Source organism: Diceros bicornis, chromosome 39 (genome assembly GCF_020826845.1).
Source record: "Diceros bicornis minor isolate mBicDic1 chromosome 39, mDicBic1.mat.cur, whole genome shotgun sequence".
NCBI classification, from domain to species: domain Eukaryota; kingdom Metazoa; phylum Chordata; class Mammalia; order Perissodactyla; family Rhinocerotidae; genus Diceros; species Diceros bicornis.
In genome coordinates, this window is record NC_080778.1 from 27,145,719 (window position 1) to 27,172,199 (window position 26,481).

Genomic DNA, 26,481 nt, shown 5'->3' on the forward strand with positions numbered 1-26,481 from the left:
TTTTTTCCATATGCTGACAAAAATCTCCTCATTTCAGAGGGCAATGATGTCACCAGCTAATGAGCAAAATATTTCTTACTAAACAGATGAGTTCTTCCCTGACGCCTTTGTGAAATAAAGAAAAGAAACCCCACAATGTGTTTCATATTTTATATAAATACTCTGACTTCTCAAACACTTTGGAAAGTAATTCCGACTTCTTCAAGGAGGGAGACTAATTTTTTTATAAACACAAAGAACAACACACTGGTCGTCATCAGGGCTGATTTTGAACATACCCAGTGGAGCCAATACACAGCCCCTAAGGTAGGGAGTGACCGTGAATGCATCACTTCTTGGACCAAGGGAAGGAGGACAGGCATGTTGGGGAGATTATGAAATCAAGCTTGGAGAAGAGGAGGGCCCAGAGCTGTTGTTGATTGGTGTCACATGCTGTTTATAAAGGCAACAACATCAGCCCAACTCTTTGACTGTCCAGATAGGCATCTAAGGTCAGAGGGGAGAAAGAAGTGGGGCCTCAGGGCCATCTAAACACTGGACTTTTAGCTTATATAAGAACACGGAAATTCCCCAAAACCCATAGCAAGTGCCCTTCCTCACTGAGGCATGTCTCAATTTTCTCAGCCAAAAGTGAGTTCTCCCGTTTCCAAATCCCTGTATGGCTTTGTTCCTCTTAGCATTTATCACAGTTGACTTTCATTAATCATATTTCTCAACTTCTCTTGGGGCTCTCTCTACCCTCAGACCTCCCGAGTTTAGCCTTTGTAAGTCCAGGTAAAGCCAGCTTACTAGTATTTCTATTCCTTACTCTTCCTAATGCCTCGAATCGGTGCATTCATTCATTCATTTATTCAATCAGGAGATAGCTACTTAGCACAGACATAGATACTATTTTTACTTATCTAAGTGGAAAAGAATATTGTAATGTTCAATGTTGGCAATCGTGTGGCAAAATAGGCACCATTTATGCTACCTGTGAGATTTAAAGATAATACAATGTTTTTCTGAGCAAATTGTTAAAATGTATCAAAAGACTTAAAATATGCCCATTCTTTTGCCCATCAATTCTACAATCTAATCATCTACTCTAAAAAACAGAATGTTAGACATGTTAGAAATTTTACGATAAAGCGTTCCTCAGAGTATTGTTTATAATATTGAAAAATTGGAAACATGCAAATGTCCAGTGATGGGGGTATTATTTAAGTAAATTATGGTGTACTTCTAGGACTGAAGACTGTTGAATCTTAATATATTGTTGTATTTCATTTGTTGATATGGGAAAATGTTCAAACCATATTAATTTTAAAATGCAGGTTACAAAACAGTTTGAACAGTATACATTGAGGGCTCCAGAGTTTCTCTACAGAAAACCTTTAGAGGCAGCAGTGTGTCTCAAAGAAGGTCACAATTGTCAGCGAGCACGTTGTTACCATTTACACTGTGTGTTCATGTGAGGGAGGCTATGGGGACCCTGATAGTGACTGGGGGGGGAGCAGCTAAGAGCATGAGGTCGTCCTCTTTTTTGCGTAAAAACGCAAAACAAAACATAGAAACATAAGAGTGTATAGTGTGTGAGTGTAAAAAGTGGGTGGACGTAAACCAAAATATTACCAATTTTTCTATTCCAGTGGGAGGATACAGGTGATTTCTCTGTCTCCATTTTGTATTTCTGCATTTCCCAAATTGTCTATAATTAAATATATGTCATGTGTAATCAGACATAAACAGTAAATGTTACTAAAATACAGATACAGAAATGAGTATGACAGTGCCCATTGTCCTCATGAAGTTTAGTGAGGTGCTAAGTAATACGGTGGTTACAATATATTGGGCTAAGTCCTGGGATACAGTCTGTTTAGGTTGCTGTGCTACCACACAGCCTAAGGAAGAGGAGGGGGAAGGCCAGGAAGGCTTTCCAGAGGAGGTGACACATGGACTGAATCTCGAAGGATGAGGAGGAGCTAGGGAAGTGGATGGAGTGGGCAGAGATATTTCCGAAACAGGAATCGGGTTCAGGCAGATGAGAGATGGGGCGTTTGAGATGCTCAGAGGAACTCAGAAGATGAGAAGCAGGTGCTCTGAGAGGCCCTTCCTCATCGTACCTGCCTAGTGGAGCAGAACAGACACAGAGGCTGGAAATACAGGTGGGGCTCTGACCATGCAGTCACCTATTCCACGATAAGGCCTTGGAATGGGAGTCAAATGCTCGAATCTGTCCTCAGCAAGAGGACACGCCTACTGTGTGCAGGGTGAGTTCAGGTCCACTCCCCAGTGAACAAGACCGGCGATGCCCTTCCCTCGTGACGTTTGTCCCCTCTGTTTCCACCTTCCCTCCACCAAGAAGCTTCCCAGAGTGGCCTGGCCCAGCCTGGTCTTTCAGATGTTCTGCAGTTTACTCTGATACACAGCGAGGGCTGGGAGCTACGGGGCTGGAGAGTCTAAACTCCTTCGTTCCACGTTGATGACACACATGTAGTGAGGGTCCCCTGTGGGCGGGCCGGGCACCAAGAACACAAGGAGGGGAACAGACATGGTCCCTGTCTCTGTGGAGCTGCCTATCTTCTGAAAGGCGAGCCCATGTTGGGCGCCCATGTAATGCCCAACATTGAGTATCTCTCCAAGTACCTGAACCATCTTCTGAGAGTGGTGGCAGTGACAGTTAAAAAGGGGTATACAGGAGGAGTGGGTCACTAGGGGAATGAGTAAGAGAAGCGTCCTTCTCTCCACTGTCCTCACAGAACCTGCTGGCCCTGTCGATGCTCAGCTCCCCGCCATCTCACGTTGATAGAGGCTTTGCCACCCCCAGGCTCTAGGCCCCATGTTCTCCTTTCATCCTCTCAAGAACCCTAGGAGGCTTATCACTGCCTGTTTGATAAGTGAGAGGAGTTAGAAACATGCCCAGGGCCACACACTGCTAGCAGGTGGCATCGAGGGGACTTGAGTTTGCATCTGCCCGACTCCGGAGTCCTGGCTCCCGATTCTGCTCAGAATCTTCTCTGCATCTAAACAGCCTGCTCAGACCCAGCCTCCAGTGTTGGCCGTATCACCAGCTTTCACATGTTTTCTTTGCCTGAAACAGCAGTTTGTAGGAATTAAAATGGGTCTTGTTTGAATTCTGATGAGTTTGGGCTTTCCTCCCCCTTCGCTCCACTCTCATGGGTGCGTACGCGTTTTCCTAGTTTTCATCAAGTAACAGATTCAACGGGGACTTCTGCTGAGAGTTTTGAGGAATTCTAAGCATAACGTTGCATGCAGTGTGGCTGTCAGTCTGGGGTGAGGAAAGCCCACGTAGAGGTGGGGGGGTGCAGGAGCAGAACCGTGAAGTCTCCAGTCCTGCCTCTGCCATGTACTGTGTGTGAAATGAGATCATACCGTGAGTACTTAGCACGGTGCCTGGGAATTGTGAGCGTTTAATGAGTATGGGTATTGGAAGTACAACGTCGGGAAAGCACCTGCCATGACTTGCGGCACATGTGGGCCCTTAGGCAGCAGTGGGGGATGGAGCGTGTGTGAAACCAGAGAGGGTGTCGGTGAACGGATTTGTGGAATGGGGAGCTAGACCGTATAGGCAGGGAAGGCGTGGCGAGCCCTTGTGGGGAGAAGTAATAGGGAATTCCATCAGGAGTGGGAGGAGACATTCCTGGGGCAGAAAATCGGAGGTAAAAGGAAACTGATGCAGTTCTTACTGAGGAGGGAGAGATGCCAAAGGGGCCCAGGGGCGCAGAGCAGGACGGGAGTGCAGGCACAGGGGATGAGCTCTGGCGGTCTATGGCACAGCCTGGGATCTCTGCGTGGGACAAACATGTGTCTTCATGTGTGTGCTGTCCTCCCAAGGGAGAAGCCCTTGCTAATACATAAGTAAGACCCATGAGTGGTCTCACGAGAGAGGCACCCAGGAATGGGCAGCTTGCACTGCACAGGGGCTGTACATGGCTCACCCAACTGAATGGGTTTAGCCCTGAAAATAGATATGCTGTGCCACCCGTGACATGGAAGCTTCACATGGGTTTTCAGTCCTGTCTCGTTCCGAGAATGTTCTGTTTAAGTAACAGCATGTGCCTGTGGCTCCCCAGACACCCCTAAGAAAATTAAATGATCATCTTGCGACACAGTCCTCGAGCTCACGGTTCTAGAATGCAAGAGAACTCAGCTGCTCTGAAATGATCATTGAAACAATTGGGTAAGACGGTTTTAGAAGTGTCAGTGAAAGGGAAACATCCTACATTGAGTCTAGCGGCAAAAATAGAAAAAGGAGCGGGGAGACAGAGAGCAGAAAGTGACGATTCTTGGAGAAAACCAAAATCATAAGTTTTAATTCAGTAATTTCAAAAATAGCCATGGGAAGGTGTCTATTTTCAATCGAGACTACTCCCTTCGGGGGGTGTTGAGAAGAATATCTGCAAAAGAGATCTTTTTTAAGTCCGGTCACTTGTGAGCGTTCGTCCTCATCTCGGATTTGCTCAGATTCTCGCGTTCTTTTTTCCTTTCTCTGGAATTCCATAGACAGTAATTAAGGAACTGGAGGCCAGCGGGAGGTCAGAGAGCCTTCGTCAGTGAAAACAGGGATTGTTTGCCACGTACAACACTCCCTTTTTTCCTTGTGGTGAATAGGAGATTTGCTTAGAGCTGATGACTTATGCCTTTCTTACAAGTTATGCAGTTAGCAAGGAGCGGGGGAATCAGTCAGCCAGCAGAAAGCAGCTAATTGAATCCAGTGTCTTCACTTTTTTTTTCTACTTTGGATCCGAAGCCGTGCCGGTGGAGCCTGTCTGATCATGTAACTCGAAAGGAACATGTTCGAGGAGTGTCTAATCCTCACTTTGAGATTGCAGAGTTGACGGAACAGGAGTGAAGACGCTCGCAAAGTGGGGAGGGGGCGGGGGTACCGGCCGTGCTCCGAGTTGCCCCTTAGGCCTGCTAAATGCCGAAGCCGGTAAGTTCAGTTCGCTGGATCTGGTTCACGTGAAAAAATGCGCTTTCTGGCACTTGGAGGAGAAGCTTTTTGATTGCTCCTGGCTGCGATGCTTCTCTCTTTTCTAGTCAAATTCCTCTCGATCTGTCCTTCTCTTGTTTACTTCTCCACCTTATAACTCAGCATTCTTTCCTAGCACGCTCACTCAGTAATAAGGCAGAGCTTTTGGAGGAGAAGAGTGAGTATTATTTTGATAATACGATGAACATGTGAGTGATTGAGTGTCCGTGGCTTGGAGCTCCGTTGTCCATGGTGGAAGCTTCTAGTGTGGAGGGCTTTACCTCAGACGGCACGGGCACATCGCTTTTCATAAACCTGCAGCCGATTGGCTTCCTTCTCTTAACTGTAAGGTTAACGCCATTGACAAAGCTGACCTAGGGAGTAGACATGTCTATGTCTGATTACGCGGTGGGTTAACCAGAAACGGTTGTGTGAATTTCACCAGCGAATACATTTCCGATTTCAGGATACTTTTCAGAAATGCCTAAGTATCGTACAGTGTTACATTCGTGGCTCTGGAGGAGAGAAGTGGACTTGGTCTGGCTGTTAACTGGGACAGTGTGCTGGGGTTTTGGAGCTGAGCGTGTAAGCTGAGTGTATTTCTGCAGTGGGCACAGTTGTAATCCTGTGCTCAGCGTGGTCTCAAGTGGTCCCCAAAAGGGTTCCAGTTGCTCCTTGCAAGTCTGGTTTAAGCTTGATTACAGCCGTGACTCCTGTGTCTGCACAACTGTGTGCTGTGCAGCTTTTGGAAACATTTGTTGCAAGAACTGTTTGTTACAGCATGAAGTATCTGTTACCGACCTGTGGTGACAGGCTTAAGTTGAACAGCGAGGGGATACTTTTAGTTCCCCCCAGCACACAAACTTTTGTATCTACAGATGCTGTTAATTGCGTTCCTTTTTTTCTGATTATTGTTCATATAGCTGTGTTATAAAAACTTCTCCACGTTGGCTCCATGTCTTTCCTATTAGAACATTGCAGATGTGTCAAGGACGCACATGTTCCAAAAGAAGCTGAGGAGGAAGGAGGCTCCACCCTCCTCTTGCATGCCAAGCGGGCCCCATAGGTTCCTCATTCAGCAACCCTGGCAGGCGAATGGTGTACTCTCTCTTTAAAGCAGCTATAGTTTTGTGCCTTGGCTTGGTCAATTTGTTATGGTTTAAAACTGTGGAGCCAGCTGTCTGCAATCTGATGTAATGTTGCCATGGAAACCAGAAATGAAACACTTAAGCATTCACCGCAGAATTACTACATATAGCATTAGCCAAAGTAATTAAAAGTTGAGCCATATGGGCTTTCTGGTGGAAAAATTTGCAATAGAGAGGCTGGAAATCAAATGTTTCTATTTACTATAGTGTAAATCCACTTTTCCACTTCCTTTGGTGGGATGAATTAATTGCCCTTTTCTATTAAAGGTTTAGGGGTGGGAGGTTTTATACAGATGATTTTTTACCCTTCTCCTTTAGAAGACAATCAAAGTTTATTTTACTGCTCTGACCTGAGGCAGGACCGGAGGGGAGGTGATACCGTCTCGTGTTTGAATGTGTATAAACATTTACTGTTGTTTTTTTTCACAGTAGTGTATTTAAAACCTGTTGTATAATAGTTCTAAGCCTATTTAATCATCTAAATGAATCAGTCATTCATTTTATATACAATGCAGATTTCCTTCATCTTCAACAAAGTTCCTCCAGGTGGGAGATTTCTTTTAAATATGTATAACATTTTAACAATTAAAAAAGTATATATTTTTATTTACATTTTTTTTTTAAATTCTCAAACCTCCATTTCTGGGAGTGTGTTTTCTGAATAAAAAGACAGAATATGTTATTTTCAGCATCTGGGAAGTAGCACATGATTGTTTAGAAGGCGAAACCTGAAATGAAAAATTTAAGCTTTACTCTCCAGTTTAAAAGAAATGCATGACTTTTACAGAGTCTTTATGTTAAAACAGCTGGAGAACATTTTTTGAAGGCAAATATTTCACAACTCTTTTTCCTCTGGACTCAGGAGGAAGTGAGAAGTCAACACCTCTCCATCAATAAAAAGCATCCTTGGGATTCATTGTTCAACTCCAGTGGCTTCTGGGCTGACTTAAGAGGAAATCTTCTATTAAATATACGTATTTCTTGAATGACTGGTTTTATTTTACCTTTTTCTTCATATAAATTGTGCTGCCTCTGTCTTGTCTAGTGTCCAAAACATGATGATGCAAAGAAAGTTCTAGGTTACCTTGCTTTTTGATTTGTCAGTGGCAAACACCTCTGAAAGCTTCGAGTTTTGTTTTAGAAAAATAAAAATAACATTAGTTCAAAGTTCTAAAGAGCTCCTGTTTCCCAAAAATAGATGGAATGTGTGAAAGCAATTAAATAAGTACCTGGAATATGTTATTTCTCACCACAGTGAATCTGGGTAGAGGAAAGTAGGACTTGAGGGGGTGGGAGGAGGCGTCATTGCCTTTAAATCTGTCGTCCAGGTTTAATTGTGATTTCTCCCTGAAAAGTTCCTTCTGTTGGCGCCTTTCCTACAAATGATTTGTGTCTTGGTGAACTCGAGATTTTTATATAATTTGTTTGTATAGCCCATTTCTCTTTTTATTCCCCCCGTTCCATACACACACACACCCACCTACTACCCCCCTCCACCAGCAGCCCCCAAGCTGGATATGATGTTTATATGCATCAGTGGTTTTCATCCTGTAAGTAGCTTCCTGTATCTTGATTATAAACAACCTGTGCTTATTTCTTTTTCACTTGACTTTAGAATTTTCTAATGTGAGTGTTCCAGACATATTTTAGGGTGTCTCACCGGTATGTACAGAGACTTTCTGTAATCTAATGTTGATTCTTCTTCTATTAGAGAATTGCTTGGCTTTTGAGGTGCATCAAGAAGGCAGGATGTTTTAAAGTGTTCATGTGTGATTCCATGCACTGTGGTTTTGTTCAGGTGCCGATTACCCAGAATGAGGGTTAATCAAGTTCTTCTCATTCCTCTGGTTTACCACTCTGACCATCTCAGCACACATCAACAATTCAACCAAGTAAAAATAAAATTCAAACCAGGCAGTACCATTATGTAGTAGGAGCTATAGTTATTATTTCATTGTAATTTTTTAGACCAAACACATTAAGCCTGCCCATCATCGTACAATGTATCCTCCTTCCCCCTTTTCCTGGGGGTCTGATTTCTATTCTTCATTACCAGGAGTTAACTTTAATTCTTAAATGTGTATGCAACAGTTCATCTAGGAATTTTAGAGAAATTGGACAGAGTTGATATATATATCAATATATATATTGATATACTTCTCAGAAGGGAAGGCTGAGAAGTACCCGTGTCCTGATGACTTGCCATTTATGGGTTATAATAGTTATTCCTGAGCTGGTGAATGGTTTGCTTATGGTCATGTGGAAAGTGCAATGGCTCCATGCTGGGAGCTCCAGGGTGAGGACAGAGGCCAGGAAGTGGGTTGTATTTATCCCTCACATAGTGCGGGGTGCCACGGAAATATTTGTGGACTTGCAACGTGCACCATTTTTATGCCAAATAATTAATATAATCTCTACCTCATTTCCTCTTGAACTGTTTTCTGCTAACTCTTGCTTGCCTATTTGATTGTCTATAAAGTTGGGATTAATGAGAGCATTTCTTGCGGGGAAAATCGCCGTATTAGACTCAGAGATGCGGATTCTATTTTGTGTTTCCGTTTGAAGCACTTCTCTCCCTTTTCTTTCAGTGAACCAGGTTTGAGGAAATGGAGGGAAGTTTGTTGCCAGGATGCGCAGGATGAGCCTGAGTGGCTCACAGCTGCCTGGGCTGTGCCGAGGCTGCACACTTCCGCCGGGCTCTGCACTCCTGGGGATGCCTGAGCACCCGGCCCGTGCAGCACGCCCACGTAGCTGGAGATTTCTTTTGCTTTTTCACGTTTTGAACAGATAAAACAGAGGAAGCTGCGTGTTGAATGTTGGAGCCGACTTGGAAAAGAAACCCTCATTTTGTTCACAAGGAAAGGATTGTTTTTCGCTTGGGTCACTGCTGCAGAGAGAAATTTTTTTTTCCGCTCTCTGTAATGTTGGATACTTGAGGGGAAACAGCTGGGCTGAGCATACTTGAATCGTTGCAAAACGCAACGAGATGCTAGGGAATATGGACTGCACTGTATGGCTGAAAAGGTCAGCTTTTTCCCTCGTCCCTCTTGGAGGAATGCAGGGTCTGTCCTCATGCGCGCCTGTGAGCTCTCGGAAGGAGCTGGGAGAGGAGCAAGGGGTGGCTGAGATGTGGCAGACGGTTCTAACAAATGGGGTAGGAGGCGGCTTTCTGCATCTCTTTCCTTTTCCTGCCCTGCTGTTTTTGATTTTCGGGGAGGACTGGAACAAGTCAACAGAGTTTTGGTTTGGAGAAGGAGTTGATGACCACGTAACTGCAAGTCCTGATGGGCCCGACAGATGAGAGCCTGGCTCAGACCGCAGCAGTGTAACTGGAATAACAGGGCCAGCCTTGGACAGAGTCCTGCCGGAGTTCTCCCTATAGAGGAGCGGGAAGTAGTTGAGACAAATGCACCACGTGCCCGGCAAGGGCAAGGGTGTGTGTTGTGGAGCCCAGGACCTAATTCTTCACTGAGTTAGACCTGAAGATGGTAGGTGGAGCTTCGTGAACCTGTTGGCAGATTTGTGGGTGCCCCACGTTCGGCTGGCAGAGAGGCTGGGCTGCACCCGGCTGCAAGAGCAAAGCTCTAGCGCAATTATCTGATTAACGTGTCCTTTGTTTCTTTGCCAGTCAAGAGAACAATCGGATGATGAAACCGAGGAGTCAGTGAAGTTTAAGAGGTTACACAAGCTGGTAAACTCCACTCGCAGAGTGAGAAAGAAACTCATCAGGGTGGAAGAAATGAAAAAACCCAGCACTGAAGGTAAAGAAGCAAACTCCTCTCTGGTTGTTCCCAAATAAAGCACTGGGGGGTCCGTTTTTCAGCAGAAAAAGATTATGATTTCAAATGAGAAATAGACTGAGTACTGGCTGAGGCTGGCAGAGAGAGAATTGGGTCTGCATGCCAGCAGGGTAATACTCAGCATGTGACAGAATGAGGGATCCCAGTGTCCAGCATTGTGGGGCTTAGTAATTTAAATATTACAAAGGTGGGAAATGACCTGTTTATGACAATGAAATCTTCTCAAGGTGTGGTACAGCTTTAATTTTGAGCTTATACCATTTTATATAAACTCTTATTATAACTTCCTCTTAGCATAAGCCTCTGTCCCCAAAAGGACAATAGTTTTTGCCTAGTGAATTTAGTCCAAATTTGATATACATCCAGCTCAGGCAAACATCTAACAATGGAGGCGCTTAATATCCTTTTGGATCTCTAATATCCTTTTGGATGATTTATTCTTTCTGTAAACAGTCTCAAGTCTCAATTCAAATGGGACTTTAAGGACCTTCCATTCTAAGTGATCTTTCAGGGCCATATTGCTGGCTAAGCCACTTGTCAGATGAAGCAATCATGTCAAAAGGGGCATAAACTTAGATTTCTTGTAATGAGTAGTTAACCTTTGAAGTGTGATCATGACAGTTTAAATCTCCACCCCGTTCATCTTTCTTATTGTTTGTAACGTGCATTTGCAGCATCTTGTAAAATTCTCCCAAAAAGAGAAAATAAAAGAATAAGATTTCCTATTTGGCAATGGATAAGTGAATTGGAAAAAATCCTGGAAAGAATAAGTCTTTTTTTAAAAAAAAGCATACTACTTGTTAAAATGCCACATCTACATTGTGAGGAATTTCAAGATTTTAATGTGTAGATTAAAAAATTATCATTGTGGAGGCTTTTTTGTTGTACATAAATCAAGCCCTGGAGAGAACTGAATTTCCCCTTGTTTACATAGATAGGGTTTCCTGTTGTTATTATTGCTGTTTTATAATTTTTTTTTGTTATAATTATGTATCAGTTTAAATCCCCTAGGGGAATATTGAAAGTGGGGGAGTTATTGTGGGAGAGAAGAGATTAAAAGAGAAAAGATAAGAGGGGAGAGAGAGAGAGAGAGAGATCTGCTTTATGGCCAATTTCATAAACTTACAATGTGTTTAATTCCAGGGTTCCATTTGGGTGTCTTTTTGCGTGGTAACCCTGTTTCCATTTGGGTGCAACGCTGATTTTACATTTGGGTGTTTTAATACCTGCGTGTCAGTCATGGTCTTCCCAGCATAGAATGTAGTCTGGTTTCCTATCAGTGTGCCGTTGCTCCGGCACATCTGTAACCCGATAATGAATCGTCAACTTTTGTACAGTGCTTTTCAGCTCGTAAAGTACCTTCGCATACCTCTCTTCATTTAGTTTTATTCTCTCAATAGCCCTGTAGTAGATATTAGTAAGATGGGTAGGCATGTTGCAGGTGAGGAAACAGACTCAGAGAGATGAAGGAGTTAAGGTTGTGGAGATGGTGAGTGGCAGAGCCAGGGCTGGGATCTAGAGCGTAAATCTGTGCTCTTGGCGCTGAGTCTTCCCATATCCTACCTCCCGCCTCCCATCAAAATCCCTTTCCTTTCGTATTCTGATCTCAGCTGAATGAGATCGATAGAGGTCACTGGGTGAAGCAAATCACTCCAAATGATGATGGAGCATGGAGCAAGCCCATCTTGCTTGTCCTTCTCCCGATAGGATAGTTGTCCTTTCAAGTCCAAGGAGAATGGGAGAAATGATGCTCAAAACCCGAGGAGTCAGGCCTTGGGTCAGGCACAGGCAGAAGAGCCCAGACCCCGAGAGGCTGGCGCCCAGCACAAGCTGATGCGGCCACTTTAGAAGCATTCGCCACATCTCCTGCAAACTCCTTACCAGATGCCGACTTTCTGGAACCAGGAAGTGGAGCTACATAATGTCATGGACATGTGTGCACCAGCTGTTTCCAGACTCAAATGTGACACGGAAGTGTTGGAGCCTCTGATGACAACCCTAAAAGTCCAGAAAATTTAGAGACCACGGCTGAGTGCCCAGTCCTTAAAATAGCCAGTCAACCCATTTGACTTCCCCAAAGCCCCTTAGGACTGTGGGTAGATAAGGGCCTTTGCACAGCTCTGTGAATACTTGGGCTAAATGTCGAGCCATGACCTGTGATTGGACAACCTTTATAGAGAAGTCCACTGTCGGGCTGCCTCTGCCACCAGGCTGTGCCTCTCGTCTTGGCCCCCTCACTTCTTCCTGGAAGTGGAGGTACACTGTATCCAGAAGAGGTTGCCATCTTTACTTGCAACAGTATAAGGACTCTTGGTCTCTCTACCTTACTCATCAGATGTCCTGAGGAAGGAGCAAGAAAGTTTCACAATAATCGCACACTGCCTCTGGTCTGGCGAATTCTTCTCAGAGCCCTAGACCCTGCTTTGAAACTCTCCTGAAAAATCCAGGAATATGTCTTAAGTGACTATATTTGTGCTGTAGATTATGGAGAACTTTGGACTGGACCTAGTTTTGAATCTCCCTCCCACCGCCATCTCCTTGACATCCAAGTCAATCTTGGGTTGTATTTAATAGCAGTGGTTCTTTTTTTCTTTATATTTGTAACTATAATTCCCATCAGTTGGAAAAATAAGAAACTTCTGGAATTTTAAAGGACTCCTACCCATCTGCTCACCTTTCTCCCTCTGAACGCGCAGTGCTCTCCCTTTGTCTCTGACGTTCAGCCACGCACTGGTGCCCTCGTCCCAGCTAGCATATTTAGTGCCATCCTTCTGTGCCAAGGAACTCTGTATTTTTTCCCCTTTACAGTTCAGCTGGTGGAAAGCTGCAGTGTTCAAAAGTTTCCTTATAATTAAAGGGACACAGCCAGTTAGGACCACTACACCCACAGTTTGACCTACTTCTTTCCTCGCATCTATTCACATAACACTCAGAAAAGAACTCAGGTTTCCTGCCAGCGAGTCCAGACCTTTCCACTGGGCTCTGGAGGGCTTGGCTCGACACCTGGCTCCAGCAAAGGCTTCAAGAGCTGGAATCCTTGAGATGAAGTGGAACACTCAATGGGGCTGCTTACGTGTTCAGGCCCTTAAATGCCCTTGCTGCTTCTTAGCAGGGCCTGACTTGATGGGAATGTCTGGCTGGGATCACCCAGTTCCCTAGCTTTTTGTGTTTGGCCTGTCAACCGGGGACCATTTGTCAGCCTCATTTGCAAGCTACAACCCTTTATGGTGTTTCTGTACCAGACTCCCTTGGTGATTTAATAACTTAAATGTCACATGTACCAATAAACAAAATCAGTGTCCGCCACACAACATTCGTCACACTCTGACTATAAAAAGCCCTCCAGACTCAACAGGAAGGCCCTTCAGAAAGGGAAAAGATTCTGCTTCCTGGCACCTGAGGATTGCACCGACAAACTGGGCAGGATTGTTATCATTCGATGCTAAGGAATATGGTAATAATGACTGGCTTAGATTTCCCAAATGGCATTTTTAATAAGCCTGTTAAGGTGTTTGGTCTGCAAAAATATTTAAAGAAGGAGAAGAAAACACATCTGAAACCTTTTAACATTAAGCTTGTGTGAAACCATGTTTGCAGAGTTCAATTATTTTCTTTTTGATATGCATTTATTTAAGTGGGAGCTGAGTGTATGAAGAGAGTAAGTGATATAGGGGAGATCACTGGTTTCTGCATGGACTGGCTGATTTTTGGCAGGGGGCGGGTGTAGAGACAGATCTGTGGGAGAACGAGAAGGTTGTGTCTACAGGAGATCATGACCCTGTCTGTGTTGATTCCCCTCCAGGCGGGGAGGAACCTGTGTTTGAGAATGCCCCAGTCCTGGATGAGCGGTCCGCCCTTTACTCTGGAGTGCACAAGAAGCCATTTTTCTTTGATGGCTCGCCTGAGAAACCTCCAGAAGATGATTCAGACTCTCTCACCACGTCTCCATCATCTACCAGCCTGGATACCTGGGGAGCTGGCAGGAAGTTGGTCAAAACCTTCAGCAAAGGAGAAAGTCGGGGCCTGATCAAGCCCCCCAAGAAGATGGGGACATTCTTCTCTTATCCAGAAGAAGAAAAGACCCAGAAGGTTTCCCGCTCGCTCACTGAGGGGGAGATGAAGAAGAGTCTGGGGTCTCTGAGCCACGGGGTAAGTACCGACAGTGTTTGCTTCTATGACAACCACCGTCGCAGGCACCACCTCCTAGTGTCCCTGGAGGAGGTTCAGAGTGTCCGGAAGCAGATCCGATGGAAGAAAACGGATACTAATTATTCGTGTTCCAGAGCTTTCCTCTGCCAGCGACCCTCCAGAAAAGGAATTAACAGCGCGACCTGTGACCTGCAGCTCCTCCGGCAGAAACCCAGAGGGGGCGGGGGCTGCAGCGTCCCCGGCAGGAGGGGGCGCGGGCGCCCCTCCGTCAGCGAGTTCAACATCACCTACGTGGTGGAGCGCAGCCTGTACAGCCACCTGAACCTGACCCAGCTAGTGCGTCCTGCCTCAGACAGGAGCCTGAGCAAGGCTGAGAAGCAGGACCTAAGGCGGTGCTTGCTGGAGGAGGACGAGGAGGCAAAGAGGAAGTGGGCCGCCACGGTGGACCGCTGTACTAAAAGGGTTCTCTTGAGAATCCACCAGAAGTCTGTGAGTCCCAGAGAGGGTCACCAGGACGGCCTTGTCATTTCTGTGATGTGCAGTCAAGCATTATGGCCTTTCTTCATGGAGCCTGGCATCCTCCTCCTCCTCTACTCATCCCTTCAGGGTCCATTCCATCACCTCCAATTTCTAACCCTCCTTTCACTTAGTAACGGCCTCTTCTTCTTTTCCCTTTGTCCTCTTGCCAGTTGAAGCTGTTTGATTTTTAATTAAAACTAGACATTGAAGCTGATCCAGAGAAGGGCTGTTCAGGGTTGGGGTTTGGCCTCCCTCTGGGAGTGGCTGCTTGATCCTTGGCTATCATGTCACTTGACCTCAGAGAAACTGATGCAAAACAGAAGGACATTTTGCCCCTAAAACAGATGCTTAGTCTTTCAGTTAAATATAAAACAATAACTCACGGAAAGATTGTCTTCATCATAATCACCAATTTGGTGATTTGTAAACATTGTCAAGTATATTGCTTTTATTAGTAGGGGTAAATGGAAAGTTCTTAAATCTAAAAGGAAAAAAAGACCAGAGGAAAAAAATCTCCTGTTTTGCTTAAATATATTTGATGTTCTTATCTTTTTAAACAAGGGGGTCAATATTTAGAAATGTTCTCCACTGCCCCGTAGATTCTTCTATACATAGAAAGGAATAAAGTACTTACTTTCGAATAATAAGATGTTGTTCAGTTTTATTCCTGAATTATTAGAGACCTCGTAAAATTTATTTTTAGGCCATGATTTATGTCGAACTTAAGGATATAGATATTTTCCCCCTGAAATTCTCACCCAACTTTTAGCTTGCACAATAGCCCATATAAAATCTCGCAGAGCAGGGAGGGACTGTGGGCTTGCTGGCGCTGCTGTGCCCTGGTGCCCTGCTTAATCCACTCTGGACTGCTGGCTGTGTCCCCTTTTAGGGATTTGAAGGAAGAGACTATACTGCAGCCTCCCGTGGGGGCTTTTCCCAGGGTCCTTCACATTCACGAGTAAGATGTTCTTCCCTAGATGATTACCATAATTTGAATTCGTTCAGTCAAGTTCTGCTTTTGTGGAAATGGAGACTAGTTGGTCAATATCATCCTTAAAATGACCTTCTCTGCTCTGAAAAGATCATTAGGGCCGTCTTAGCCCTGAGGTTTTCCAGATATTCCCACATGTATTGACTTTCTCGCTAGATCTTATTTTCCATCTTTTCACATTCATATAAATCTTGCAACACTTTTAATACTCTTAGTAACAACTTTCCTTCTGTTTCTTTCTACACCATGGCAACAGTTCTGGGTTGATTATGTTTTTGTTATAAAATAACAAATTTTCTCACTCATTCGGTTCTGACTCCTGGATCTTTTGTAAATTATCTGTGGCTAAGCAGTCTTGGTATAATTTATTTTTTACCTTCAGAAGTGTTCTGCCCAGTTCATCTGCCTCCGTACCTTTTGACATGACCTTGATAGAGCAGATCTGCCTCTTCTCTGTTAATTGATGACTCACTCCCTTGAGTTTAAATCATGTAATACTGAGACTTTTTCCAAATTGAGCTCCTTGAATTGCTTGTGTGCCCCTCGTATTGTTTATTGCTGGATTAATAATATAACTTCATCAGGACTTTCTGTCTAGAAGTTATATTTCTAAGATCTGTGCTAATTTTTAACAGTCTGGGCCATTGGTGAATTCTTCATTGACCTTGAGTATGGACATCTGAACAAGCTTGTGTTGATGTACCAATTTGTTTTTCCCCTGAAAAGGTAGCGCTGTGTAATCTCTATTCCAAGTCTCAGCCTGAGGCTGGATATTTTTAAGGTGCTCTGAGTTTAAGACAGTTTGAACAGTTTTAATACTTGCTGAGATATGTGTTCAATGCTAAATTAGAACTTTTCACAGACTTTTTATTGTAAGTATAATTGTACAATCGGCAGAACAAAATTTAATTTTCTAATTATTCAAAGAACATAAGGGAACACATGTTCTAACAACAGAAAGAGTTTATTTCTTTGCTTGGTTTACTTAAAAAGTTTCTTCCATTCTTCTTGTCATGTATCTCCTTCATTTTATCCAAAAGCACACAGTTTCCTTTAATCTTCAATCTTGATCTTTTTGTCTTTTAAAAAATGCCATATTTGCTTGATGAAACCTCAGGGAAATGATAATGCTTTGTACTCACTGGAAATGGTCATTTGTTTTGCTTTTCATTTGGTCATTCAATTTTTGTTCGGGCGAGCAGACATGCATGACATTTTGGAATTTTGTCCATTTTTAAAATTCAACTCCCCCCAAAACATGTTTTCAACTGCATGACCATTCCGTTGACTGGCTCTCCTCACCCACAAACATCTATCTAACATGTTCTTGTAATTATCTATACAGGAGATGTATGAACCTAGAAAAACCTCATTTAGGCTTCATTTATGTAGACCACCAAAGTCAAAGATGGGTTTACTTTCTTTTACTATTCTCTCTGCAATCTATTTTCTCTTGAAAGTGCCCTGCTTTGAGAAGTACTTGTAATACAGAAAAAATTGGAGATGAGTTCAAGCAGTGTTTATTGTTCTAGTCTTTGTCCGTCCTCCATTGATAAGGAAGGACCAGTTCCAGATATCTTAGCATATCAGTGGGAGAGGTTTTAGTTGGTAGTTAAGAAAACCAGTTCACTCTTGAAGCTTTTTATTTTAGGAATAAATGAATACAGCAGGCATCTGGAGACATAAATGAGCTTCAAATTTATTGCAGTTATAGTTTCCACATAAATTCTTTGTCAGTTATTTCATATGCATCAGAAATAGCATGCTGGGCTCTAGTGTTGTAGTTGTTGCTGGAATTTAAAGCAGGGAAATGAGAAAGCCATAAAATGATGAGGCATCTGGGCACCATACTGTGTCTGTGAAGCCCTGAGTCACAGGAAAGGAACTAGGATGAAATCTCTGCCTTTGCAAAAATGAGAAAATCATTGGGCATCGTGAGCTGGAAAGGAAAAGTTAATGTTAAAAATTAGCCTTGAGAGGTGGTCATAACACTGCCTCTAGGTTCAGAGATTTGGTGGGCGTTTTTACAGAAATGAGTCTTTCTGTTTTTATAGAAAAGATACAGGTCCAGTTAAGCTGGCTATAAGGGAAATCATATCTGATATTTAACATAAAATTAGAATAGCGTGCACTGGAAATCACGTCCATGGTAGATTATTTAAAACAGCAACAGCGGCTTTGGTGAAGGAGAGAAACAGTTGTGTGACAGCCTGAATGCTAGTTATCCCGAAGTGCCTCCTGTGACACTTCTGTATCTATCTCCCTTCTGCCAAGCCTGCCATTGCTCACTTTTTGGCCCATTCTTGGGATGCTCTGGTATTACAATGGAAGCTCCTGGAATGTAAGGCCCAGAACTGAGCTCCAGCCCTTCATTTGCAAATTTAGAGTGTTGACTAAGCCTAAACTTCAGTATGACAGTCGTCAGCACGAGCTGCCAAATTCCCAGTGTAGCCGGAAAGAAAGGTAATGGAAAAAACCAGCATTCATCAAGTGTCTGCTTGGTGCCAGGCAGTAAATTAGAAGTCTTCAAATATATACTATAGACAGTATTTTACCAGATAAATCAAAATTCAAGAGAGTTTAAGTACTTTACCTGTGGTCACACAGCAAGGACGTGGCAGAACCAGGACGATCTGTGAGATTCCAGAATCCTGGGCATTTTCCTTCCTGGATGTTTCTACCTTCTGAATTTAGTTAATTATTATGTATCTGAAGTATATTTATTTTGAATAAGTAATGTTTAGAGTATACATTATTCTTTTCTGTTCATTTCTCCCATTTAATAGCTGTTAACTAGAGTTCTCTGAGAAACAGGTAGTATAAAATATTGGAACCCAATTCTGCTATTCAACTTTTATTACCAATTGCTTAAAAAGATAATCAGTGGTAACAAAAATTAGTATGCTTTGAGTTTCTCTTTTTTCTTATGGAATTTTTTTGCAGGGGGAGGGTGGTAGTGGTCGTTGAGTACCTTTGGCTAGAAAAACAACAGAGAATTCAAACAAAGTTCTGAAATGTAAAATCACTGAAATATAAGCAATTCCATAAAGTTTGAGACCAACTGTTAAGTTTTCATTCTTTGTAACATGGGTGTTTTCCTACTGAAATTCAGCAGTACGGTCAAAGACAGTCACTGAATCAGCCTTTTTCTCTCTGGTCAAATGTGATATCTTCACTTTATACACTGAGAAAAAGGTCCTAATTAATTAAGTTGGGCAGTTAGATGGGAAAGTTATCAGCATTTTTGGCCAGGTCAGGGAAGCAATGAGTGAGTAATCCTCTTGGCCTGATTGGACTACTGTAAACATAACCTTTCCTCCTTCTCAGAGATTTAAAACTAAACAAAACAAGAGTCTGGTAGAGAAGACTGCTGTCAGTGGCGAGCTCTGCATAGAACTGCAGATCCTGGTTCCCAAGACCCCTGGGAGCACACGGATCCCCTAATACATATTCCCTCATTATCACTACTCTATGCAGCTGATGTTAGGGGCCTGGAGGGGGAAGTTCTGTTACTAAGAGACAGGGAGATTTACAACACTTAACACGTGGACTTATTGTAGTGTTGTATTTTTTTTTTGACGGGTTGGATTTTGCACGTTAAGGGGATGCTGGACCTCTGGTGTAGGCACAGTTCCAGTGGCCTGTGTAAGGGCAGAATGAGTCAAGTTTCCTTATAACATGAATCATGAACTTTTTTCCTCATCATTTCTTGTTTCCTCCGTTCATCCTGTAACACATGTGTGATTCGGTGGTGTCCTGTGAACAGGAAGTGTGTTGGGTTGGTGCACTGCTGGCTGACATAAGCATAACTGGGTTATTCCCGCCCTCCCCTCTCCTCTCCACAGAGAACCTGCAGTTTTGGAGGGTTTGACTTGACAAATCGTTCTCTGCACATTGGCAGCAATAATTCTGACCCAGTGGTGAGTATACGTCAGAGGAAAAGCTAAAGGTTTGGATTCAAGTGACGTGGTTGATGTAGCTTCACATTTACTGTCTTTGGGCATTGATACTGGGTAACTTTTCCAGTCATATGGGAAAGAAGCCCTATCACACCCATCTTAAAGACTCGTCACTGTTCCACGTGGAATGGACGACGATCACCTCTGGCCTCCATCGCTTCCTCATAGTACCCCTGTTTCTTTAATGCTTTTGTTTCCAGTTTTCTTCAAGTCACAAATCCAGATGAGTGTGGCTTGTATGGTCCCAGTCATTTCTGCACATGTGCTTTTTGTTCACGCTGGTTTCCAGCGCATATGACCACTCCACACAGGTCGTGTGACAGGATGGAGCCCTGTGATTTGGGTACCGAGAATACGTGCCAGCATTTCTAAAAACCGTCTCATCACAGGCCAAGTACATAGCTTTATACTAAGCCTAGGTCTTAGAATGAACCCAGTCTCCTTGGGGCCAAGATTCTTGCTTCTGGATCACAGTCTGGGGACAGGCCACTCTGTGGTGTACAACTTCTTCTCCCTAAGGTTTGCTTTTTCAGGCCCCAGGGGTGTAGGTTGGTTTTTACATACAGTTTTGTTTTCCCCTTATGCATTTTGTCATAAAACTGTGAAACTAAGATTCCATGCATTCTGTTTGTTATGATCCTGTGTCAGCTAACCCACCCATCTGTGATTTTTGAAGTGTTTGAAAATATCCTGGAAGAATAAAACTGTTTTATTTGGATATCAAATTTTATTGATTCATAAACCAATTATTTTATGTAGTCAGTCTTTTAAAAATGAAAATATTGGGGCCGACCCAGTGGTGTAGTGGTTAAGTTCCTGCACTCCGCTTCGGCGGCCCGGGGACCGGGGTTCGCAGGTTTGGATCCTGGGTGCGGACCGATGCACCGCTCATCAGGCCATGCTGTGGCAGCATCCCCTATAAAGTAGAGGAAGATGGGCACGGATGTTAGCCCAGGGCCAATCTTATTCAGCAAAAAAAAAAAAGAGAGAGAAAGTATGATTTTTTTTTTTCTTTCTCTCGGCAAAGTTGTTTTTTTCCAATGCAGAATAGAATGGGAGGTGACCACAGTCTACCTGATTCTGAAAAGGAAGTTTACACACTCTAAGCAGTTGACCACACTAAGCTCTATGGTAGTATAAATCCGATCCGATGTTGGATTTCCAATGACTGAGTCTTTTCCATTTCATTCTTAACCACCTTCCTAGAAAAATTCGGTAGTATCATCCTTCTCTTCCTCCTGACTGCTGGCATTATGTGAACGTTGGTTCATCTAAATCACTCTTTAATGATGAAATGCAATCCCCTTGGGTATTTAAAATGGTAGAAATAAGTATAATAGGAGAAGAATGTACTAAGATTAAATAAAATAAAAAGTGACTCACGTCCCACTTTAAACAAACAAATAAAAGCCCTGTAGTCAGATTTTAATTTTTAATTGAAAAGAAAAATAGTCCGGCACTGAGTTAACATAGGAACAGTTTCAAGATCCTGGGGGGTGCCAATGTTTTCTGAGAGGTAGAACATTAATGGTTTGAATAATAATAAAACCTGTCTGGGGGCTTCATTTTCTGTGATTAAAGGAACTTACAACATTTTGTCTTGCAGGGTAAAGAAGGAGATTTTGTGTACAAAGAAGTAATCAAATCACCCACTGCCTCCCGCATCTCTCTTGGAAAAAAGGTGAAATCGGTTAAAGAGACAATGAAGAGGAGAATGTCTAAAAAATACAGCAGCTCTGTCTCTGAACAGGTATGTGATGGCCGAGCAGAAAGCCCCCTTAGTTCTTTCTGACGATAAAGGAAGCCAAGGATGGTCAGTCTGGAATTTAAATGGCGCGAATACACTCATTGGCATTAACCAGGCTTCACGACCATGCTTAGTTCGTGTAGACAAACATTCAATTCAGCCAACATTTATTAAGCACTTAGGGTGTCCTAGCACTGTTCTGGATGCTGGGAAGACACTATGCAGGCCCTGCCTTCTACGTACAGACGAGAGGAAAGGCAGACATGCAAAGAAATGATTCTTGAGTGCAATACGCACTAAAACTTAGAACACAAAGGAAGGATGTTATTTTCTAAAATAGCCCTTGCCACAAAATGGATGTCACCAGAATCAAACCAGAAAAAGACGCTCAAGTTTTCTTAGGAGACTCTTCAAAGATAGCGTAGGTTGTTCTAGAAGCACATAGCAAGTCTGAGAAGTCAACTCAGAAAGCGCTTCCTGGATACAGGGCACCGATAGTAACCATGTTTCCTGGGGGTGTTTTACTAACTGGCCCTGTCCGCAGCCATTAAGATATCACAGAATTGATCTCCCCCCAGCTCTATAATTTCATCGTTAGAAACATGGCGAGCTTCCATCTTAATTATATGAGTGGAGGGTATAAAGAGCCTTGGAGAGCTGGGCCTCTCCATTCAATTTTGAAAACACTCTCCCCTCCATAGCGTTCATTTTGTAGTCTGTTGAAGTGCCTGTGTCTGAGCTGGTTGTCTGCCTGAAACATGTAAGCAATGCCGCTTTATCTACCAAATAAAAAGAGCAGGGAAAGAGACATTTTTGCTCAGCTGCTGCCCTCTGGTGGACATAGTGAGCTAAAAGCCAAGCATCCTCGGTCTGAATCACTGAACGCTGGCTGGGCAGCCGCCCGCAGTGTGATTCAAACGAAGCCCGCACAACATTTTCAGTTTATTACAGTGGTTCTCGAGGGGTTGGGGGTGGTGATTTTTCTCCTCCACCAACCCCAGAGCAATAACTGGGGACATGTTTGATAGTCGCAGCTGGGGTGGGGTGGGGTGGGGTGGGGTTGGGTGGGTGCTACTGGTTTCTAGTGGGTAGAGGATGGGGATGCCGCTAAACATTTTATAACAGCCCCCACAACAAAGCATTATCCATCCGACATGCTGAGAGCGCTCAGGTTGAGAAACTCTGGCTTATTAGACCTCTAGAGGGAGTGGAAGTCTAGGCTGCCTCCAGTGTGTCTTCCCCATGGTTGTTTTCCTTATTCTTTTCATTTCTTGTCCATATGGGTGTGGAGTGATGGCAGGTCTGTATTTCTGCCCAGCAGTGAAGCAAACTGTGCACCCTCCTCTGAAGTGGACTTCACACCAATGAAAGCAGCACCACGGATTTAAAGCACTTTATTTAGTTGGCTTTCCCCCCAAATTGAAACATCCACTAAAAGCTTCTGTAAACTTCACATTCCCAGGAGTTTTCTGCTTTATGGATCATGAGCATAGAACTTTAATGTCATTTTAAGCATTTTTCTATAATTTTACTACTATCTTGTATTCTTAGTTCTCCGTTTTTTTAAAGCAATCATTTCACATAAGTAAAAAAAATAAAGGGAGGAATAAGTGATCATTATAATGCTTTATGGAGAGAGAAAATTAATGTTGCAAGGTTTTTTTTCCCCTTAACTTTTTAGGCAGTATACCAACCATTATGGTAAGGATTTTTTGTCTGCTCTGTTCTGCTATATGCCCAGCATCTGGGATAATACCTGTTCTTGTAGATAATCAACAAATACGTGATGAATAAATAATTTTTAAAAGCATTTGAGAACATCCAGTATCAGAGATGTATATTTCATATTGTTATCTTTCAAAATATATAAATTTTTTTCAGAAGCATTAAAAAAAAGATTTTATTTGGAAAGATGACTTGTTTCATGATGCAGAAAGGAGGAATGAAAATGTATTCAGGAATTCATACTTTGCAGCTTCAGTAACTTTCCAGTCATGGCACCTGTGTGTGTAGTTGTTGTTGAGGTTGTTTGCTTACTTTCCTCACGTGTAAAGCACAAATGTGTTCTGGATCAGAAGCTGCCATTGCTATTATCCTTAAATGTTTGCAGAGGCCTGTCAACACTCTTCTGATGATTCAGCGCTGTGCACATAACAGGTTTCGAAGGGATGGTTTTGTGCTCACGAGGCGGTGTAATATGCCAGAGAGTGTTCTATTTTGGCAAATAAACCATTCTGTCTGTCTGTATAACACCACTAGTCCAATAGCCTGCTATACTTGTACGTGCAAATGAAGGGCAACCAAACTAATGGGAAATAGGCACCTGAAAAGTGGAAAGTCACTGCTGAGTCACTAACGTGAGCATTCTGAGCTGAAGGAGACTTCACAGGTTTTTACTAACAACATGTAAAAGAAGCTAAAACCGAAGGGTGGCATATGGAAATTTTACCGTAGACAGAAAAATAGTATATTTGCTGTATGTCTGGGTCCTAAGTTGGTATTTCATTAGCCAGTTTCAATAATTTGTGTAATAGAAACCTAAGAATCGGGCCATTTCTTTTTTAACGAGGAATACACTTTTTTGAGTGTAAATATTTCCCTTCAAATAGATTAAATATTCTCTGATAGTAGTACTTCCAGATACTGCATTACTAGAGGATTATACCTGATCTGCATTTGAAGTCCAGCTCTATTCCTGGACTGGGGAGGATGCTAAGAGTCTCTAAGCCTTTAGTGAAATGTTTTGTCAAAGAGGTAGATAGATTTTTCTCGGAGATTTCAAGAACATCTATATGAGCGTGAAAAATAATTTTTGAGTGCTTAATTAATAATTACACGAGCCACGACTTTAAAATGAAGCAAGGGTCTAGATTAAAAAGGAGGAGAATGTTGGGTACAGCATGAAATATGGGCGTAAAGATGGATCCGATTGATTTAGTTGAAGCTAAATGGCTGTGAATTACACAGTGACACCTGTCCACTCTGATGAAAGCTAACCTTGTGGAAACCCATTTCAGGACTCGGCCCTCGACGGGATGCCTGGCTCCCCTCCGTCTTCACAGCCTGACAGTGAACATGTGGACAAGCCTAAGCTCAAAGCCGGAGGGTCTGTGGAGAGTCTTCGGAGTTCCCTGAGCGGGCAGAGCTCAATGAGTGCGTCCAGTTTATCATAGTGGATGATTTCCTTTGGAGTCAATATCAGACTTGCACTGAGCGTCAGGTTCAGGCCATTTAAAGATAAATAAGACAAGTTCCTACCCTTAGGCTGCTGTTGGAGAGACAGACCTGCAAACTAACTGGACTTAGAGTCGCATTTGTTCAGCAGTAGATGTACAGCAGTGGCACAAAAGAGGGCGTGATGGATTTTGATCAGAGAAGATAGAGAAAGCATCTCAGAGGAAGGATCTGGAGGATGGAGGGGAATAAGTCACGTCTTCAAGGCCGTGAAGATGACCAACAAAATAAGAGATGAGGGGAGAGAGGAGAATTATAAATGTCACTGATGACAAATGCTGTTCAACCACTCCTGGACCAATGGTGGTGACGACCGAATGGTCTGGGGCAAGAGACCAGGTGTAAATCCACCACTTTAAAAGCATTTAGCCTTGAGAAAGTTGCCTGACCTCTCTGAGTTTGTTTCCTCCTCTGTAAGATGGAGTAAAAATGATGTGCCTGAGGTCATGAGTATTAAAGCTGGCGGTGTCCTCTGTTAGGGAGTCTCTGTGTCACCTGGATTCCTGGGTCCTAAAGATACTTGCTGGAGTCCCCTGTCCAGTTAGGGGCCTAATGAGGGATAACAATCAGAAAACTCAGATCCTCCTTGGGCTCGTAACTGGGCCTTGCTCTGGTCCTGACGTGGTTGTGGCTCAAGACTCCCCGTCTCTGCCCTTGGGTTCCTAATCTTTGATACCTTCAATGCCTTTGAGCTTTGCTGTGCGGAAAATGTGTATTTACCCTTGTTCTGTTTTTCCTCTACAGGTGGTCAAACTGTAAGCACCACCGACTCCTCGACCAGCAACCGGGAGAGTGTCAAGTCAGAAGACGGTGATGACGAGGAGCCCCCCTACCGGGGCCCCTTCTGCGGGCGTGCCAGGGTGCACACTGACTTCACGCCCAGTCCCTATGACACAGACTCGCTCAAACTCAAGGTGTGTCTCTGCCTGGCCCACACCTGGGCTCTTTGTTTCTTTAAGAGGTGATCTTGTCCTTGCCGTTGAATGCTGGGCTATTTATGGTGCCTACTGCCCAGTGTCTTGGTTACAGAGTCTTGGTAACAGAGAACCAGCCAGCATTTGGGACAGAGGCGGGTCTTGTGTTAATCCTCTTTGGTCACCACCTCATCCCCCTGGCCCTGACCTCTGACCTCAGCTTCCCTCTAGAATTCCTGTTGCCCTCTACCCTCCAGTTTCTGTGCTTTCTCCAGCTGAAGAAACCTTACTGCCTTCTCTGTGTGATCAGTGATATTTATATGGGACAGATGGAGTTCCACAAGATGTATGAAGCAGTTAGAGGACAGGGATTGCCGCTGGCATTTGATTGGTGGGAAATTCTTTCTCTAAGAAGTAGGAGCATCGTCATCAACTGGATGATGGCAAGGCATTCAGAGAGCCAGTGCCCACCTCGCCCTGAGCACTGGGAGACATTATAAGCGCACTTCATCCTGTGGTGCAGGAGGCGGGGGGTACCACCTTGGGCCTGTGTGGACTCCAGCGTAGTTAGAAGCGCTCTGTCTGGCCCTCTGCCAAACTCCCAATCGTATAAGGTGACTTGTGTGACCCTGATTCTGGCCTTATTAGTGTTTTCATGTCTGCGTGATTAACACATCTGATTGATTCATGCTTCATGCGTAGAAATGTGCCTAATGGAAAGACTTTTGTTTCCTGGGCCACAGAAAGGAGACATCATCGATATCATCAGCAAACCGCCCATGGGCACCTGGATGGGCCTCTTGAACAACAAGGTGGGCACATTCAAGTTCATCTACGTGGATGTGCTAAACGAGGAGGAGGAGAAGCCAAAGCGCCCCACCAGGAGGAGGAGAAAGGGAAGACCACCCCAGCCCAAGTCCGTGGAGGACCTCCTTGATCGGATTAACCTGAAAGTCAGTTCCGTCCTGTTCTGGTCACACGTTACTCCACGTTGCCTGCTCCTTCTAAACTAAGCAAGCGAGGGCACTTTCAGGAAAGGGTAGGG

General features: G+C 43.7%; 1 protein-coding gene across 1 annotated transcript in view; it reads left to right on the forward strand.

The window, feature by feature from the left end:
• Positions 1 to 26,481, forward strand: part of SASH1 (SAM and SH3 domain containing 1) — a 178,859-nt gene that overhangs the window by 132,592 nt on the left and 19,786 nt on the right. The window contains exons 9-15 of the mRNA XM_058534247.1: positions 9,752 to 9,884; positions 13,726 to 14,072; positions 19,428 to 19,502; positions 21,148 to 21,291; positions 24,306 to 24,441; positions 25,267 to 25,436; positions 26,180 to 26,389. Coding sequence (XP_058390230.1) covers positions 9,752 to 9,884; positions 13,726 to 14,072; positions 19,428 to 19,502; positions 21,148 to 21,291; positions 24,306 to 24,441; positions 25,267 to 25,436; positions 26,180 to 26,389 — 1,215 coding nt within the window. The remainder of the gene's footprint in view (positions 1 to 9,751; positions 9,885 to 13,725; positions 14,073 to 19,427; positions 19,503 to 21,147; positions 21,292 to 24,305; positions 24,442 to 25,266; positions 25,437 to 26,179; positions 26,390 to 26,481) is intronic.